The sequence below is a fragment of the Typopeltis vanoorti genome, chromosome 19 (assembly GCF_054136105.1).
Source record: "Typopeltis vanoorti isolate ZY-2024b chromosome 19, IOZ_Tvanoo_1.0, whole genome shotgun sequence".
Classification (NCBI taxonomy): domain Eukaryota; kingdom Metazoa; phylum Arthropoda; class Arachnida; order Uropygi; family Thelyphonidae; genus Typopeltis; species Typopeltis vanoorti.
The window spans coordinates 21,607,355-21,628,905 of NC_143567.1; the positions used below are offsets into that span (position 1 = coordinate 21,607,355).

Sequence of the window (21,551 nt, forward strand, 5' to 3'; positions counted from 1 at the left end):
GTCCCAGCGTGCATGAAATTCTCTCATGTTTTACAATCATTTAATATTGTGGTTTAAGTCAATAAGAATACAATATGGTCAGCTAAATCCCAAATTGCCAGCCCATTCTCATTCATTCAGGATCCAGGTAGATACCTAACAGGGTGCACCACGAGAAGGTGAGTATTGGACATTAGGTCAGAAGTCCTGGTCGGTTCTACACGGCTTTGATCCTTAAGCACCCCCAATCCATTACCATCAATATGAAACTCCACCTTTTCAACCTTACCTTTATTTGCAACATTAAATTGACAATCATTATTCTTTCCACACAATACCAATTTATTTAAATCATCCTGCAGGATATCTACATCACCTTTATCAACTATTGCTCTCCCCAGTTTTGTATCATCAGCAAACAACCGGATATTCCCTCTTAAATCTTTCATATGTTATTCATCATCATCATGCGTATCAAGGATTTAGGCTTAGCATGGCCTGTTCCAGCCTTAGAAGTCATCGTTGAATTGTTTAAGAGAACGTCCTGGTTTTCTTTTTCCTAATGGCTTGTTTTGGTAATCTTTCTGTTTTCATTCTTTGAACGTGTTCCATCCATTTATGTTTATATTTTTTAAATTTTTTCTATTACTGGTTATTGTTATATGTTATTATTATATTATATTATATGTTATTGATATACAAATTAAAGAGTAGTGGCCCTAGTACCGAACCCTGAGATTCTCCACTAGTCATATATTTACCATCATTGTCCTAGATTCCACTCCACCATATAATACTCTTGAGTGTCTGTCAGCTTCCCCCCCCCCCCTTATCCGTGGTACTAGCCTCATATCCATTCCCAATTGTGTTGCAGTTTTTGTGATAGTTTTCCATGTGGTATTCTTTCAGATGGCTTGACAAAATCGAGCACTATCATGGTGTAGCCATTGCTTTTATCCATTTCTGCTGTCACTTTATTATAAAATGTGAATAAGTTACTAAGATAAGACTTACCCTTTACAGAGGCCTGCTGCCCACTATAGAGTATTGCATCCCTATACATCCCCACTGTTGTATTTTACATTTCACCAACACTTTTAACAACCATTCTTGACATATTACTTGGTCTGTAGCTTGCTACCTCGGTCTTGAAGCCACATTTATGCAATGGTATTATCTTACCCTCTTTCTGCTCCTGTTTCTACTTTGGAACCCTGTCAGAGCTGTACTTAGAACATCTTCATCAGAGGCAGTGCCAGTTTTCTTGCACATTCATGTAGTACATGGGTTGATATGCCATCCAGTCCCACTGCTGCATTCACATTCATAATTTTTATGTGGTGAACACCTCCTGTTCATCTTCCCCCAATGTCGATATGCATGTCTATAACATCAGCAACTGTAATATTACCACCTGGATGATACACCTTTGCAATTTGATCGCTCAGTAACTCAACTATTTCTTTTGGTTCAGTCACCTTCCTACCATAAGCATTGTTTAAAATCATCCCATCCTAGTAATTTTTCCTCTTATTTGCTACATAACAAAAAAAGTCTTTTGGGTTAATTTTGACCTGTTTGGCCTCCCTTACAATACTAGTCACCCTTCATACTTGCACTTTGTACTGCTCATGAGTATGCTAATCACTTTTTTCTTTATATTTCCTCTACAATATTTTCTTTTTTTGCAGCTCTTGCTTTATATCCCTACTCATTCACTTACTTCCAATTTGGTTTTATTCTTCTGACCTTGGATATGCAGGCTGATACCGCTACTCTCAAGTTATCTCTGACCACTTGCCATTCACTAATGACATTCTTTCCTTGTAGCTTCTCAAGCCATGGCACTGTTCCAAGATGACTTCTGAGTATCTCATAATCACCCGTGTTTATAGTTGAACATAAACCCTTCTTGATGGAGAACTCCACATTTGGAAACTTTCCAGAACAAGACTGCATGGTCGCTCTTCCCAATTGGAGGCAGAGTGTCTACCTTGGTTATGGATACATCGTCTGATGCTATTATCAGATCCAACTCCCTCAAATCCCTTGTCCCCTCTAACATGCTGTTTCATGTAATTATCCCTAGCAATTGTATAAATCCCACTTCCATCTTGCCATGGACCCTTTCCTCCCTCCACTTGATCTCCCCATATATAGTTTTCAATGTAGTTTAATAGGAACACTTCTAATATAGAGATGGAAATTAACAGTTCATTGTTGAAAAAAAAAAAAAACTAATAAATTTAATAATAACAAATTGTATGAGATTAAGCATTTAATGTATTCAATCATGATTTTTGTTACTTAATTATCCAAATTTAAATCAACAATCTCGAGAAATAAGGCATGCTTTTCCTAAATAATAAAAATACACATTTTTACAGTGGACAGTTCTGATTGTGTATGTAGAAATAGTGTCATTACCCCAAAATTTATTGCTTATAAATATTTCATCATTACTTTATAGGTATTTTCTTCAGAATTCTTGTTGGTGTCTTCATCAGCTGGAAATGTCTCACTATATCGTTATGATGACGAGGTAAAATGTTTTTATTGGTTATTCATATGTCATTAGCTTTTAATCACAAACAGAGTTATATTAAAAAAATCATGAGTCATTTAACAAATTATTTTTAAATTTGTTAATTTTTTAAATAGAAGTTGGAGAGAACACAGCTCTGGGAAAAGATCCACTCTTTCCTTTCTTCTTCAGCATCATGTATTGGACTAGCTGTTGATTTTTCTGAAGTTACTTCAATAGGAGAAGATAATAGGATGGTTATAAGTAATGTTGACACTGGGCAACAAATCAAATCAATAGGTAAAAAAAAAAAAAAAAAAAAAAACTGATTTTACATATAACATGTAAGTGAAGTTTTCCCTATGTAAGTATTCTTTATTTCACTGTAATGTATCAGAATTAGGAATAGAAGTTGTGCAAGGATGCTAATAGTACTCAAATTATATTTTGAAATCTAGATAAAGACATAATAAAATTTAACTTGGATACCCTGATAAATATGTTTATTTAATGCCGAATTTTCAGTCTGGTATCAAGAAATAATATAAAGAAGCTGTACCTTGCACAGCTTCTTTATATTATTTTTATTTGTTGTGTTGCTGCTGCTACAACAACAGCACAAGTAATAAAAGACAATGTAAATTATCTTCCAAAATGATGAATGTTCGAAGAGAATTTACATTCTCAATAGTTAAAACAAAAACATCATTTTAAGTAGCCACTTATAAATTGTTACCAACCTCTTTTCACGTTTTAATATATTGTGATGTTTATTGCTCAGGTAGATCTCGCCAGTTTTTGTCTTTTTTGTTTCAGTCATCCCTATTACGTCAATTTGGTACTTATCCAATTCCCCAGCTTGCTCCATTTCTTTGCCATTCAGGCTTCTTATGTTGATCGTACCAATCTTCAACTCTGGTGATATTGAGTTGGGGTGTGTTTTTGAGTTTGTTCCAGTGGCTGACTTTTCGCTGTTCGCCCTGATTCCCTGGTGAAAATAACGGGGGCCTTGTTCAACCGAGCTATGTCCCAGCGTGCATGAAATTCTCTCATGTTTTACCATCATTTAATATTGTGGTTTAAGTCAATAAGAATACAATTTGGTCAGCTAAATCCCAAATTGCCAGCCCATTCTCATTTTTTGTTTAGATGAACTAGGTAAAGCATAAGAGCAATAACCTGTTGAACAGTGTAGGGTCTTTGGAATGTTGCTTTCTTCTCTTTGTTTTACATCCCCTTCATGTATCATAAATTAGTATGATTGTGCTAACATTTTTATGGGACTTACAGCAACGTAAATTGCAACTGCATTCCAAATTTGATTGAACAACGTTGAGCAATGTCTGCAAAGGTGATCTCCTCTTCATTTTCTTCTGATTGTAATGAAATTTTTATGAAGTACATTTCAATATTGGTTGAAACTGGTTAAACAATGCAACCTATAGTGATTTCTGCAGTGGGTGGATATTATTATTATTTTTTCTTGGGGGGGGGGAATTATTTGCTATTTTCAAGTACAGTAATATCCTGCCTTATGACAGATATTGCTACTGCTCTACTACTATCCACTTATATGACATTTTTGTGAACAGTATTCATGAACTCAGTTTATTTTTAGTGTTCATATTTATGAACACTAAATCACAGGCATAGCAATTATATATTTATAAATTATATAAATAACTATGAATTATATATTTATAACTATTATTTTATTATTGTTAATAATGGCATATACAATACAAAGTAAGGGTGCTGTTGTGCCATTGAAAAGAAGAAGATGCATAAACCTATTACATTACGTACTAAAATTAAAATGATTAAATTTAGTGATGATGGTGTATCCAACACTGAAATAAGTTGCAGGCTAAACTTATCTTGCACACTGTTAAAAGTGCTATAATAATAATACTACAGTTAACCATAAACGTGATAATCTTACTGCTGAAATTGAAAAACTTTTAATGATGTAGATTGATAACAATGCTGGTTAGCGTGTTCCTTCCCTTAAGCAAAGCTATTCAGAAAAACTCAAGTTCGTGAAAATTATTTAAAATTTTTTGTTTGCATAATTTATGCAAATAGATGCTTTATTTATATATCATTTACATTAAAAAAGCATTATTAAGCTATCATATGCATCTTCAAGTAAAAAAAAATTGTTAGTGATTTGCTATACGACAATGGTTTGAAACCTAATGTGTTGTATGACTGGGCTATGCCTATACTCTAGTGTTTTCATTAATGCTTCAAATTTGATAGGGCTTATCCTGTTGAATAAAAGTAGTGATATTCAATGTAAAACTGGAGTGATAACAGGTGTCACTGTTACAAATTTTGACATATGCTGTATGTTAATAATGTGTGCTTCAATAACATGTACACACAGTATAAAAAATACGAATTGCTGATAAATTAATGGGGGAACAAATATTTCAGGATGATTAATTGATTCTGTCCTCATTGTGGATAAAAACATTTAAATTATATATGGAACAACTTGTAAAGTGGACACTCACTATAGCAAATCCCTGGAGAACCAGAGAAATAGTTTGGTATAGCACAAGTTTTGCTATAGTGAATTGGGTGGGGTAGGGGGGGGTGATCTCTATGCTTCATTCCCATAAAACAAAGAAAATGACAGGAAACAGAATAGAAGAAATGGTGGGAGATAGAACAATGGAAATAACCAAGAAAAGGAAATTGTATATTGATAACAAAACACAAAGGATTTACAGGAACCATACAGAAAGAATAAGAAGCACAACATGAAAATTACAAATGCCAACAGAAATGGAGACCTAAGAACACTAGAAGAGTATGAAATGAAAATGCAGGACTGTCACTTTCTTGAAATCTTCATAATGAACTAAATATGTGTGGTCTTTATCATTAAAATCAATAACTTTAAATTTCAATCTCAATTAGTCAACTTAATTGGTCACCTCCAATTACAAAGAGAGATAGAAAGGACACAAGTGATACGATTAATCAGCCTATTTTAGTCACTGTAAGCAGAGGGGCAATGTGTACAGCTGATATTGAACAAGTCATCTTCCTAACTGGAAAGAGAGACCCAGTGATGGTTAGCTTTCATAAACTGATGCTGTTCACTTATCTTCAGCCAGCCATTCTTCTTTCCTTTTCTGTCATTCTCTGCTAAATGAATTTAGGCCCTTTTTTCTTTCTGGGATCCATGTCAGAGCCACTCTAAGAATCTCTCTCTCTCTCTGCTGTGCATTCTTAGTACGTGTTCAATTCATTTCCATCTTTTTTTTTTATTTCATCAGTTATGCTTTTTTGTTCAGTCAGCTTATATCATTTGTTATATGTTAGGGCAGAAATATTTTTAATGTTTTACACAGACATTTTGTTCGAAAACTAATTAATTTAGCTTTCTGTTTTTTGGCCATCTTCCATGTCTCTGATCCATATAATAATACAGCCTTAACATAACTATTTCTATTCTATTTTATTTTGGTTTTATTATGATATTTGAAGGATTTCCATATATTATTTCATTTCCTGAAAGGTATTAGCTTTTGTCATTCTTTGCTTTATATCTCTGTCAGTTCCATTTCAGTGTCTTCTACATTTGCTCCTAAGTATGTAAAATTCTTAATTTCTTCTATAGCATGTTGATTGATTTTAATTTTTTTGTAGCATTTGCTGTTTAGTTTAAGAACTTTTGTTTTAGTTATATTTATTTTAAGACCAATCATTTCAACTATTTTTATACAAGTCTTCTGATTTTGCTTGTATATCATATTTTGATGCCATCCAGATTATGACATTGTATTTCGAATTTAGAAGAAGCATAACCTAGGAGATTAACCTAGCTCTATCTTCTATTATAACCTTGACTCCTTCCCTTTCAGGTGAGTTTTTCTTCACCTGAAATGTTACAGTAATATAATGTCACTTAGCAAATCTTCATAATGAACTAAATATGTGCAGACTGTACTATTAAAATCCAAAATTTAGCTTAAAAATTCCAAATTAGAATAGTTTTAAGGATAATGAATCCTTCAAATAAAACATGAACTGATAACGACTCAAATTTCAAACCTTTTAATTATATTTTTTTCAGCAACAGAAAACTGCAGTTCATTTGAAAATTGCATAATAGAGAAACATTATGATTAATGTTTCTCTATTTATAGAGAAACATTAGAGAAGCTTTCACCAGCTGTCCTCTTTCAATCAGATAAATAGGGATCTGATTGAATGAGGGCAGCTAGTGAAACAAAGAGACACAAGGACTGAAGAATATAAGAGATTTGCATAGAGAAGTTGGAAAAGCAATCACAGGACAAGGAAAATTTTTATCTTAATAAATGTGAAGAGATAGAGCACCAGATGAAGAGGCACAATTTAAAAGGATATTTCATTTAGTTCATGACTAAAGCATAATTTTAAGCCCAAATTGAATATCATCAAAGACAGGAATGGAAGTACTAACAGAACTGGAAGTCGAAACAGAAAAAAAGTACTGTGAGGACCTGTACAGGAAAGAGGATAAGGAAAATTTACAGGAACCCTCCCACCATTAAAATTTCAATTTGGAACCTCCTCCACTTAGGCAGCTTAACAACAGTAAGGCCCCATCTGCAGATGGAATCCCAGCAATGTTAATTAAGGTCATATTGGATGAAGGGATAAGATTATTTCATAGATTGATTATAACAATATGAGAGACAGAATTATGGCCTAGAGACTGGAAGAAGTCAGTTTTTATACCACTGTACAAGAAGAGAGGGATGAAGGATTGCAAAAACTATTAATTTAATATCTCATGGAACCAAAATTTTATTAAAGATCATTCTAAATAGGATTGAGGCCAAAGTTGAGGCAGGGATACTGGATGAAATAGCAGGTTTTAGGAAAGGCAAGGGTGCCAGAGATAAGATCTTTTGCCTTAGACAGATCATTGAAAGTATAAAGAATTTAGACTTCCTATAGTAATGTGTTGGGGTGCTTAAGGGTCAAAGCTGTATAACTGAGAGGAGACCTCCACATAGCCTTTAAAGGAATGCAGAGAACCGGGACTTCTGACCTAATGTCCAATCCTCACCGTCTTGTGGTGCACCCTGTTGAGTATCTACCTGGATACTGAACGAATGAGGATGGGCTGGCAATTTGGGATTTAGCCGACCAAATTGTATTCTTATTGGCTTAAACCAGAATACAAAATGATGGTACAACATGACAAAATTTCATGCCAGCTGGGGCGTAGCCTGGTTAAATAAGGCCTCCGTTGTTTTCGCCAGGGCCAGGGAACTAGGGTGAACAGCAAAAAGTCAGCTACTGGAACACACCCCAACTCAACATCACCAGAGTTAAAGATCGGTACTATCAACATAAGAAGCCTGAATGGCAAAGAAATGGAGCTAACTGAGGAATTAGATAAGTACCAGATCGACATAATAAGGATGACTGAAACAAAAAAGACAAAAACTGGCGAGATCTACCTGAGCAATATATACAAAATATACAAAATACATTCAGGCAATGACAATAAAGGAAAAGAAGAGGTAGTCATAGTATTCAACACTAAATACGAGGCTAATCTTCTTATGGCAGGCAGTCTCAAGTAGAGTGATGTGGGCAAATATCAGAATGGGGAACTGGACAATGAGACTTATTTGTGCCTGTGGTCCCACAGAAGGTACTACTAAAGTAGAAATGGAGGAATTTTTTGTCTTTAGGGAAAGCAACTGACACAATGAAAAAGGAAAAGTTGGTCCTTGTTGGGGATCTAAATAGCAGAGTAGGAAATGATTGTCAGACATACAAAAATATTTTGGAAAAATTTGGAGAAAAGAGCAAAGCTAATAATAATGGCAAATACTGTTGGATTTCTGCTCAGGACATGGACTGGTTATTATTAACACAATTTCCCAACATGAAAATGTGCACAAATTCACATGGAGAGAAGAGGCAAGGAATAAGAAAAGTCTCATTGACTATGTTGTTGTTGTTAGTGATGTTTTCTCCCTGGTGCAGAACACCAGAATGTACAGAGGATTTAAAATTGGAAGTGATCACTATTTAGTCTTGAGCAGGATAAAATTGAATTTCATATTGAAAAAGAATTACATGTAAGAAAGTTTTAAATAGAATAAAAGTTGAGAAGCTCTCAGATGTGAACTGTAGACTAAAATACACGAAGATTATTAAAGAAAAAATGAAAGAGTTTGAGAACAGGAACCTTGTTCTCAAACTTGAAGAAAACCCTGATTGATTCAGCCAGAGAGGCATGTGGTGAGGTTGTGTGCAAGGATAGAAAAATCAGAACTCCATGGAGGACACAGGAAGTTTAAAGAGGCAGTGAAGGAAAAGAAGAAAGCACATCAAAAGTTCCTGGCAAATAAGTCAGCTTGTGCTCTTAGAGAATACAGAGACAAATGTAAGAAAGCTAAACACTGTGTAAAACTAGCTAAACAAAAGTCATGGGAGGACTTTGGCAAGAACATAGAAAATAAATATCAAGAAGGTGGCAAGATAATTTTGAGGTTGTTGAAGAAGCTTAGAAATGGAGAAAAGAGTGCTGTAAAAGGAGTTAGAGATGATAAAAGTGACATGAAAACTGGAGAAAAAGATATCCTTGAAGTATGGAGTAATTACTTCGAAAAATTGCTAAATGAAACAAGCAGTGATAGTACAGTGGTAAAAAAACACTCAACAGGCATACAGTCAGGAATACATATCCATATTTGAAGTAGAAAAAGCCATCAAAGGCTTGAAATGTGGAAAGGCAGCAGGAGTAGATGATATTCGACCAGAAATGCTGGTGGTATGAAAGTCTTACAGTGGCTGCACTGCATAGTTCAGAAGGCCCTGGACAGAGGGGCAAATTCCTGATGATTGGGGTAGAGCTCTCATAGTACCCATATATAAAAAGGGAAATAAAATTTGATGTGAGAATTACAGAGGTATTTCTCTACTAATAAGTATTCCTGATAAGATTTATGCTGGTATACTCGAGAAACGGTTGAGAAGGATTGTGGAAGAAAAGTTTGGTGAAGAACAAGCTGGATTTAGGCCAAATAGAGGCTGTCAGGATCAGATCTTCACTTTACGACAAATAGTGGAGAAATCATGGGAATATAACAAAAATCTGTATTTAAGTTTTGTCGATCTGGAAAATGCATATGACAAGGTACCAAGAGAGAAGCTATTCAATATGCTTCAGTTATATGGTGTCAATGTGGCATTATATCATGCAATACTTAGTCTGTATTTGAGTTGTAAGTCAGCAGTTAGAATTGAAGGAAGTACAGGAAGATGGATTAATGTTAAATCTGGAGTAAGACAAGGGTGTACATTATCCCCTCTGTTATTCATTATCTATGTGGATAATGTTGGATTCTGATTATGTAGATATTAGAGTAATTATTATTTGCTTCAGAATCCAACATGATCTTCCATCACAAAGGCTACATTTGTAAATATTATTTAATGTAAATAACTTAAATTATAATTTGATATCATGTAATTACCTTAATTGTATCTAATATTTAATTGTTTAATCAAAGATATGTGTTAATAGTAATAAGATTCTGTATTAAATATTATTAAGCTATTTTATTTATTGTTATGTCAATATTATAAGAACTTGTATTTGTAATTTAACTACGCATTTATTGAAATGCAAATATTCTATTTATTCTTGTTTGTGAAAGTTTAACATTATGTAATAACTGAATGTAGTGGTATAACCTTATGTAACGTTAGCGAAAATGTTTACGTTTATTTGTTGTCATGGAAATGCGTGAAATAAACGAGCGCGAGTGGAACAGAGAGAGGGCTGGAAAAAGAATAATAAAAAAATATAAGAGGTAACAAGAGAGAGTTGGGACGGAAACTTGGAAGTGAAAGGAAGCAAGGGCATAAACTAGAGAAGTAGAAGTAAATGAAAGGTTCTTAAGGGCAGGAGTTAAGAGGATAATTTTTATAAGTGAGCAAGGACGAAGTGAATTTTATAGTTAGCTGAAAGTGAAGCCAGCAGTAATAATAAAAGGGAAATTGATGCTGTAATCGGATAATATAAAAAGCTGGACGTTCAAGGAAGAATTCTGAATAAACCCAGTTGGTCTAGAATTGCGGCTTATTTCCGATTTGCCCTAAGGAGAACCGCACAGTGTTTTAATTAGTTTATGAGTGGTAACAAGGATAGTTGAAGTACCCTGCAGTCAATGTCTGGATTTCTGAAGCGCGATTGATAGTGTTTTAATTATGACTGTGGATAAGTCTTGTAGATGTGTTCTTAAGTGAAATAAAAATAATTTAAAAGTTTGCTCACAACGTATTTGATGTACTAGGAACTATTTCCGGTAAGGACTATCTTAGTGTATTATTTCAATGCTTGAAGAATTGAGTGTTAATTACGCTACGCTTAACCTAACCTCAACTGTGGAAACTTCGTGATTGAGAGTTGAAGTTAAGAATTGTTAGAGAGATATTTTCAACTATTAGTGCCTGCGATATTTTGAACTTATAGCATGACTGAGAAGTGTGTGAAAACTGATTAGATAGGAAGTTCTATTATATTTATATATGTGTAGGAACTTTGTAACTCAGAAGCTGAGAAAGTGTATGTGAAGGCTTGGAAGGTTGAACTAATGTGATTGACTTGGCTTAATGTTTGACTTGTTTTTATTGTTTAAATTAGAAGTAGAATTTATGTATGTGTTATATAGCTTATATTAAATGTTTGTTTTTGTTAATCAAAAGTTGTATTTTGCCTGAATCTCTTTTACTGCACCATTCATAAAATATTCGAACCAAAGCGGGTAAATTAAGTAAGTCAAATATACTCGGCCAGTATATATATTAAGGAGAAATAGTTGAGGGTTGATTTTTCTTCAATTCTTGAACTAATTCAGATATAGAGTGGCGCAGTCTTTAAATATAAATTTTCTCTATATTTGAATTAGAAACCAACTAGCAACTATTTTTAGGTTAAGAACATCGTAGTAAATAACATGTCGGATCCAAGGTACAGATAAAGACGAAGTAGGATCCAACAATAACATTATGAAGGAAAGTGGTATTAAACATGATATCAAAATTGGAGATGTTAATGTCAGCTCTTTGCTTTATGCAGACGATGTTATACTTCTAAATAAATCCACTATGAGTCTGCAAGATTCCCTGACTAAATTGAATAACTGTTGTAATAGATATGGTATGAAGGTCAGCAATAAAAAGACAATGAAAATAGGCAGAATCGTTGAAAATGTCAACTGCATTGTAAATGGAGAGCCTGTGGAACAAGTAAAACATTTCAGCTACTTAGGCATGATTTTTACTGAAGATGATAAATTAAATATGGAAATAGACAACAGAATCAAGAAGGTGGTATGGTAGGAAGTCAATTGAATAAATTCATATGGAATCAGAAATTAGTTAGAACACTAAATTAGCTGTATACAAGAGAGTATTCAAGCCAATTTTAACTTATGGATCTGAGAGCTGGGTCAGAAATAAATGACTTAACCACAGATATGAGAGTCCTGATAAAGAATAGAGGGGTGAACAGATGACATCAATGGCAATATCATATTAAAAACGAGGATATTAGGAAAGAACTTGATGTTGTCAGCATCCAGGAATGTGTTAGCAGAGCTAATCTCAGGTGATATGGTCACTTAAACAGAATGGGCAATGAAAGATTAGCAAAACAAGTGTTCTCTGCCAGGTTGGCAGGAAAACGACCCAGAGGAAGGCCAAGATATAGGTGGATTGCTATGGTACAATGTGCCTTAGACGATAGAAATATAAGATCGGATAATGTTGGAGTCTTGACAAGTAACAGACTGATTTGGAGGAAAATTGTAGATAGGAAGTTAGTAATGATGTAAATTTTTCATGTAGTACTATCATATCCTGTACACCTCTTGAGGGTATGTGGTAGGAATTTGATGATGATGGTAATGTGTTTTATAGACCACTTCCAAAGCTTTTGATCGTGTTCAGCATATTCATCAACACATTATCAGGATTATAGTTAACTTGTACGGTGAGCAAGTAGCTATGGTAACAACAGGTGTTTTATTAACTGATTGGTTTCAGGTTAGCAAGGGAGTTTGGCAAAGTTGCCTACTTTCTCCTCATTTATTTAGTGTCTATGCTGAGGACATCATGCATTTAGCACTGGATGAGTTTAACATGTGAATTAGGATATGTGGTAGATTGATCAGTAATCTGAGATGTGCTGATAATACAGTACTCCTTTGTAATGACAAGGAAGAACTAGAATGAATACTTGACACAGTTAATGAGATCAGTAAGAACAGATGACTTCAACTCAATCCTGGTAAGACAAACATTATGGTTCTTAGGAAAGAGTGTATCGTAACAGAGAAAGAATTGAGGAAGTCAGCAAGTTTGAATACCTGGAATCTATTTTTGTGAAGAATTCATTAATGTTTAGAATTGCTATTCAGAAGACATCAGAAGAAGATTAGGAATGTCTAAAACAGTGGTCAGAGACCTGTTTAAAATTTGGAAGGATGGATCTATCTCGAACAGAGCTGAGGATTCTAGATGCAGCTGTTTTTCCAACAGCAACTTACGGATGTGAGACTTGGAACCTAAAGTCTGATAGGAAAAGGATAGCCACTTTTGAGACATGGTGTTACAAAAGGCTGTTGAGAATATTATATATGGAGAGGCGGTCGAATGAATGGGTGCTAGAAAGGATCTGTTGAACTTAAAAGATGTTGACAGAAGAAAGCTGAAATACTTTGGACACATTGAAAGGATAGAAGGAGGACTTCTCAAAACAGTAATAGAATGTAAAGTTCCTGGGGGGAAAAAAGGAGTAGACCCTCAGTGAGTTGGATGGATGGATGGATGGTGTGTCTGAAGTGACTGATCTTCAGAAAGTTGAATCCTCCAGAAGGGCATATAACAGGACTGGTGAGGCATCACCTAGGAACAGAGTGACCATATGACATCTGATGTCCAGTGAATGTATACATCACCCATTATTGTTTGCATTTTTTTTTCATGTTGTTTTTGTGTGCTTTAGTTCCTGTCAGTGCTTTGTGGTCTCCCATCAGTATACAGTTTTCAGCCATTTCCTTTTATTTATAATATACAGGGTGATAAAAATTAAAGTAACCCTGTTTAAAGCCTTGAGAAGCACCACCCTGTGATCCAACAAATGTTGTGAAACTTTGTATTAATACATTGTGTGTCATGCAGAAGCGATATCTGAGAAAAAAAATAGTTCCAAAATTCACCACCATGGATGCTCTATGATGTACAGAATATAGATGTAATTTTTCTGTTAGTGTAAGATGGAGAAAAGCAACCCAAGCATAAATAATGTATTTTTATTCACTTCCATTATGCATTCATGGACATGTACTGTTCAATGTGCTGCCCTTCCCAGTATGCCACCAACTGCATTCTTTGCACAGTGTTCAATGGCAAAACGCAGATGATTGGGATTGATGTTGCATATATGCTGCATTATGCTGTCCTACAATGCTGGCAAGTTATCAGGATGATCCTGATAAACCCTGTCTTTGAGAAATTCCCAGAGCCAGAAGTCGTGGTGGGGGGGGGGGATCAGGTGAACGAGATGGGCATGGGAAATTCATGGCTGATCACTCTGGCTTCTGTGAAATGTTCACAGTGAACCTCCTGTACAGATTAACCATTGTGTAGAGGGTCCCCATCCTTCATGAAAATGACCGAATCCATACACAACCACTGCTGTAGCTGTGACACAACAAAATTGCTTATCATATTGCGATACATCTCAGCAGTAACCAAGCAAGTCACACGATCTGAGTGAATGTACTCAAAGAAGGATGGTTCAATGATAAATGAAGCTGTAAACCTGCACCAGACAATAACTTTGGGTGAATGCAAAGGAATTTGTTGAATTGCATGCAAGTTTTGCATAGCCCATACCTGGCATTTGTTGGTATTCACAGCTCAGTTCATATAAAAGTGAGTCATCCCCCCACAAAATCATCCACAGCCACTCAGCATCCAACTCCACTCAAGGAAGGAATGTTAAAATGAATGTTAGCCACCTTTCCAAGTCCTGCAGGTGCAACTCCTGTGTCAGAGTTATCTTGAATGGATAGAAATGCATAATTTTCAATAGAATTTTCCAAACAGTTGTGTAAGGCACATCCTTGCATCTTGGTATAGCATGTGTACTGCAGGAACCAGAACTATTATTCATGGGCTGCTCCACAATAGCAGTAACAACTTCATTCACTTGTTGTGAACTGATTGGTTTGAGACCTCTGCCAGGTTTTAAACCTGGCAGAGGTCTCAAACTTCAAATCCTTTTTTTCAAATTATCCTCTTGCTTCAAAACGACTAACTATTCATCACAGAGCACATGGAGATAGTGGACTTCATCATTTGTTCAGGCAGTAAAATTCATGGAATGCAGTAACAGCATTGCAGTTGTTTAGGTAGTACAGCTTCACAAGCAAAGCACACTGGGGCAAGTTTAATGCCATCACTGTGGATGATATTAACAACCAGAATGGGGGGGGGGGGAATCACGTGTCCATCTTTTTAAACCTTCCTGGCACCTGTTGATTTGTAGTAAACACCTGTACGTTTGGTGTTTACTGCACCCATCTGGTGGTGAATTTTGGAACTACTATTTTTTAATCTCAAATATTGCTTCTGCATCGCACAAAGTTTTGTAACATTTGGATCACTGGATGGCACCCTACATGGCCTTAAATAGGGATGCTCTAATTTTGATCATCCTATAGTTCTTTCCATTTCCTTTGTATACTGATTGTAATGTCATTTGCTAGAAAATACATCATGAAGGTTTGAGCTTTTACTGTTTGCAGTAGCAAGCTTAAAATAGTATTAGTTCTGTGGGACAGGTTTAATGCCATCACTGTGGATAGTATTTTTCCTTTTGGTTGTTAAACCAGAATGAAAAAAAAAAAAATCCCATGTTCATCTTTTTAAACCTTCCTGGCTTCTTGGCTTTTCCTTAGTTCATTAGTTCATTTTGTTATAGTGGTGTTTGTTATAGTGCACACCTACTGTACAACTGGCTACAGCTCCAAATCAGGCATTCCTAGAATGTTACTGCACTATTTTAATTCAATTCAAGGTAATGTAACAGCCTTCAGAAGAACTGAATAGCTGAAATTAAGAACCATCAATATAGGGAGTATTAATGGAAAGGAAATTGTACTTTTCTACTTCTGCAAATTCAATGTGGACATAATTGGCATTAACGAGACAAAGAATTTGTCTGGATTTCTGATCAGGATATGAATACAAAGGATCTGAAATTGGAAATGAGCATAACTTTAATGCGAAAGTAGGATAAAAATGGATATCACATTAAAAAGATCACTATATAAGACAGTTTTAAGAAGAATTAAAGTTGAGCAGCTTTTACAGGTAAACTGCAGACTCAGTTATATAAATGTTATTGAAGAAAAAATGAAACTATTGGAAAACAAGAATCAAACCTTGAAGTCTCAGTGGCAACTCTGAAGAAAACATTGATTGATTCAGCTAGGGAGGTATGTGATAAAGATATCTGCATAAATAGAAAAATGAGAACACCATGGTGGACACAAAATGTTTAAAACTGAAGATAAAGAGGCAGTCGTGGACATGATATCATTCAGAGTTCCTAGCAAATAAGTCAACAGATGCACTAAAAATACAGAGAAAAATGTAAGAGAGCTATGTGTAAAATTAACTAAACAAAAGTCATGGGAAGACTTCAGTAAGAATATAGAAAATATCTTGAAGGTGGCAAAATGTTCTGGAGTCTATTGAAAAGCTTAGAAATGGAGAAATGAACCTCTAGCAGTAGTAAAATATTTCAACTAATTAGGCACAGTTTTTATTGAAGATGACAAATTGAATTTGGAAATCGACAACAGAATAAACAAAGCTGGTATGGTCAGGAGCCAGCTGAATAAATTTATATGGAATACAAGAGAAATTAGCTAAAACACCAAACTAGCAGTATATAGTAGATGATGTTCAAACCAATTTCAAGTTATGGATCTGAGAGTTGGGTTAAAAATAAAGAACTTGATCAAAGACCAGAGATGACAGATTTGAATTCTGAGAAAGATTAGGGGAGTGAACAGATGGTATAAATGGTAGAATCATATTAAAAATAAATATATTAGAAAGGGACTTGACATTGTTAGCATTCAAGAATGTGTGAGCAAGACTGATCTAAGGCATGGCCACTTAAATAAAATTGGTGAGGAAACATTAGCAGAATAGGTATAAATTAAAGATGCCAAGAAATTATATTCTTGATTTCATCCTTTATCCAAGTGTAAGCAAACAGTTTGCTTGTGAAGTAACTTCATGACTGGACTTACTTGTATATAAAGACTAATGACTTCACATCAATTGCCTTAGTTTCCAATAATGCAACAGTATCCCATAATGCAATGCACATATCCTTATGGACATGTATAATGCTATGCATTATGGGAAGGGTCACTACCTGGAGTAGTTTTGACCTTTATTTCAATATTTATTTGCAACTAAGATCACAAGAAAGAGACTCAGAGGAAGACCAAGGTCTAGGTGGATTAATTCAGACAGAAGTGCCTTAGTAGCAAAAAATGTTAGATACGACAGTATCAGAGTGCTCACAAGTAATAGACTAATTTGGAGCAAAATTGTTGATAGGATATTCCTTTCCTTCATGCTTACACGGTGATCAGATACATCTTTAAAAATTATGGAAACAGCTACCGTGTTAAAGTAAAACTTCAGTTTAATAATAACCAAAATAATCACTCAATGTTTCGACCTTCACATTAAGGTCGAAATCTGGAGTATACACATATATACAAAGAAACAAGCTGCACTACATGGTATGCTGAAGTTACATTCATTTGGTCAACCGTTAAAACTACTAGTCTGACCTCATCTAATCTTTCTTTTTTCATCTTTTACCTTGCGGTGTTGAGGGTTAGTTAATCATCGGACCTCAAACCATTCACAGGATAAGGTGATCAGCCCTACTCCCCGGTGTATCCTATGTCCGTAATGTTGAGTTCTCATGGCCGGTTTGCCTGCTTTGCGGGATGAAAACCCCCAGGATGAACTGAACGCCCAAGACCAGCTAACTTGGCTGGCTAAGGAAGATCCTTCAGCTCTTCATGTCACTGACAGGAATCAAACCTAGGACACTCCTTCCCCAGGCATATGGTTGCGATGCACACAGACACTGACCTGACCTCTGGTGAAAAAAAAAAACTTAATACATTAAAGCTAGAGTTCTGTTGTTATTATTATCTATTAGATTACAAAATTAAATTCAATTAAACTAGAGAGCAACATGTTCATACAAAAAAAAATTTTACTCATAAATTAAAACAGACCAGTATGAATGGTGGCCAATAAAAGCTGAAAAATTGTTTACAGTCCTAAAGTCAGGGTTTGCTGGAAAACTTGAAGAACTAAGTGGGCTGAATATGTGCCATCCAGATTCTTGGGATTTTTATGCTACCATTATTGTTAAGATTAGGTCGGTTAATCAAAATTTCAGAGGCTTCTTTGAATTTCCATACCAGGTTTTTGTATGATGTAAAGAACAAGTACTTTTCCAATTAGTTTGGTGTAGGGTGTTAAGAGTGTGATCTGAGAGTCTTGCTTCACCAAAATTATTAAATTTAATGTGTTGTTTTTTACGGATAGGGATTGTATGTTCAGTTTCCCCAATATAAGGTAAATTACAGGTGTAATAGATACAATAAACTCCAGGGTGAGCCAATGGGAGGAGAGGATCCTTAGAGGAGTTGAATATGGGTTTTTAGTTTTATAGGTGGTTTAAAAGTGGCATTAAGATTATAGTGTAGAATTATATAAATTTTTTTGATAACCCTTTAATGTATGGGATAGCTATGGTTTTACTGTACTCTATACTATTTTTTGATGAAGTTTTATGAAGAACTTCATTAATAGTATTTTTGCTATAGAAATTTCTTTCAAAAACAGAATTAGCAGCAGTAAAGTCATTAAAAGCTAATCAAGATATAATTATAAAAAAAATCGGACAAAGGTAATGCCATGGTCATCTTTGATAGATCAACTTACATCAATCAGATGAATCAACTAGTCTTGGATAATAGCACCTATCAACTTGTGAACTATAACCTGACTAACAGGATTAAGAAAAAACTGTGAAATTACTTAAGTCTGTCACTTCTTGGCCATCAGCCACTGTTAAAAAACTAATACCCATTATGCCTGTTCTCCCAGATTATATGGTGTTCCCAAGGTACACATAACCTTATGCTTCAGCTGATAGTTGAGGGGTATAGACATCCTTAATTATCACCTAGCCAAGAAATTAGCATCAACACACAAGGAGTAGGTAGGTTATTCCCCTCTCCTATATCATGAAAACACACTTTATAAACAAAATTAAAAGCATAACACTCAACAAAGATGATTTATTTATTTGTATGGAGTGTCCTCCCTTTTCTCTCCCTTCCCTACTGGGGCGAGTTGAGCCCCTCACGGGGGATTAAGTATTTATGACTGTAGATCCGTGTGTGTGTGTGTGTTCACGGGGCAGGTTTGCCTGCTTGTGGGATGAAAAATCCCAGATAAACTGGAGAAAAAAAACCTGCTGCCCAAGACTGGCTAACTTGGCTATGGCTGAGGAAGATCCCTAAGCTCCTCACTTTGCCGACGGGAATCGAACCTATGACACTCCTTCCCCAGGCATATGATTGCAAAGCACATAGTCACTAGGCTAACCATGCGGACAACAAAGATGATTTATTAGTCAGTTTTGGCATTTCTACCCTTTTTACAAATATCAATGACATCCCAATCAATGACACAATTCTTCTTTTACAGATCAAATTTCTGCCCAATATTATGGCTCTCTTTGCCCACATACTACGTTCCAGTCACTTCGTATGGCAAAATAATTTTTACCTACAAAAAGAAGGTACAGCCATGGGCTCACCACTGTCTCCTCCCCCAATTGCTAACTTTTATATGGAAACTTTTATATGATGTTTTCGTTATCTGGCCACATGGCTGTCAAACGTTAAACACATTCCTTGGCCACCTAAACAAACAACATGAGTGCATACAGTTTACTATTGAAATTGGAAATCCGAACTCGCTTCCTTTCCTGGAATACACTGGTCACACGTCTTCCCTCAGGCTTTCCTTCACTGTTTACCCCAAGCCTACACATACCAGTGAATATATACATGCTTACTCGTATCACCACCCTTCACAAAAACTTGGGAGTGATTAACACCCTCAAAAACAGAGCTATAACAATTTGCTCTAATGAACAAGTCCTTAAACAAGAATTACGAACTATTAGCAATACATTTATAAATAATGGCTATAGCAAAAATACTATTAATAAAGTTCTTCATAAAACTTCATTAAAAAATAATATAGATTACAGTAAAACCATAGCTATCCCATATATTAAAGGTTTATCAGAAAAAAATTACTAGAATTCTACACCATTATAATCTTAATGCCTATAAAATGACCTATATATAATGAAATGAAAAATGAAATGAAAAAATGAAAAAAATGAAATTTTTTGATTTGACTAAATGAAAAAAACATATTCATCTCCTCTAGGGATTTTCTCTCCCCATTGACTAACTCTGGAGTTAGCCAATGGGGAGATCATGCTCTTAACACCCTACACCAAACTGATTGGAAAAGTACCTGTTCTTTACATCATAAAAAAGCCTGGTATGAACGGAAATTCAAAGAAGCCTGTGAAATTTTGATTAACCAACCTAATCTTAACAATAATGGTGGCATAAAAATCCCAAGAATCTGGATGGCACTCATTCAGCCCACTTAGTTCTTCAAGTTTTCCAGCAAACTCTGACTTTAGGGCTCTAAGCAATTTTTCAGTTTTTATTGGCCACCATTCATACTGGTTTGTTTTTTTTTATACGAGGGTGGTCTGAAAAGTTCTCAGCCTAACAATGTAAAAACGAATTTATAATTTCGAAATTATTTTTATTTTCCAACATAATCTCCCTTAAGATTAATACATTTATTTCAGTGATACTCCAGTGCCATTATCCCGTCTCTGTAGTGGTTCTCAGTAATATCTGCAAAATACTCCTCTACATCTGCAATCACCTCTTGATTCGAAGAAAAATGCTGACCAGCGAGGAAGAGTTTTAGTTTTGGGAAGAGACAGAAGTCAGAGGAAGCCAAATTTGGGGAATAGGACGGATGTTCCAACAATTCATAGTGCAGATCCCGTAATTTTCCCATTGCCAAAACACCTTTGTGGGCAGGTGCATTGCCCTGTTGAAAAATGATTTTTCTCTTCTGCAAATCAGATCTTTGCTCATGAATTTTTTCGTTCTAGTCTGGTTAAAAGATTGGAATAATATTCCCCAGTTATTGTTTTATCCTTTTCAAGATAATAACAAACAAAATTCCTTTAGCATTCCAAAACACTGATATCATGACCTTTCCTGTTGATGGAATCTATTTTCTTCTTTGGTGCTGAACAATCGGCTTCTCTCCACTGTTTTTTGACTGCTGTTTGGATTCTGGTGAATCCAAGTTTCATAGTAATCCATAGTAATAAATCGATGCCCAAAATCAATTTTATTCTTGTTAAATGCTCGAAGCACTGTTCAGAGATTTTCATGTGAGTGCGGTTTTGATCTGCTGTGAGCAAGTGTGGCACCCATCTTGCACAAAGCTTTTTCATATGCAATTCTTCACGCGAAATATATCCTACATGTTCTTTTGAAATGCTTAGTCTCAGCAATTTCACGCACTTTGACTCGCTGGTCATCCAATACCATATTGTGCACTTGATCAATGATTTCTGGTGTTGTTTCACTTTTTGGACGTCCTTCACGTGGATCATCTTCAAGGCTGGTACGGCCAACTCAGCAGCCCATTTCTTAATTGTTGAAAATGAAGTAGAAGAGTGCCCATAAGCTTGTATGAACTTCGAATGAATTTCTTTTGGCATTAAACCTTCTTTTACAAAGAATTTTATAACTGCACGATACTCAATTTTATCCAT

General features: G+C 35.2%; 1 protein-coding gene across 1 annotated transcript in view; it reads left to right on the forward strand.

Annotated features, from left to right (window-relative positions):
* Positions 1 to 21,551, forward strand: part of Nup43 (nucleoporin 43) — a 120,183-nt gene that overhangs the window by 46,932 nt on the left and 51,700 nt on the right. Inside the window, exons 3-4 of the mRNA XM_090409374.1 lie at positions 2,450 to 2,521; positions 2,641 to 2,803. Coding sequence (XP_090265500.1) covers positions 2,450 to 2,521; positions 2,641 to 2,803 — 235 coding nt within the window. The remainder of the gene's footprint in view (positions 1 to 2,449; positions 2,522 to 2,640; positions 2,804 to 21,551) is intronic.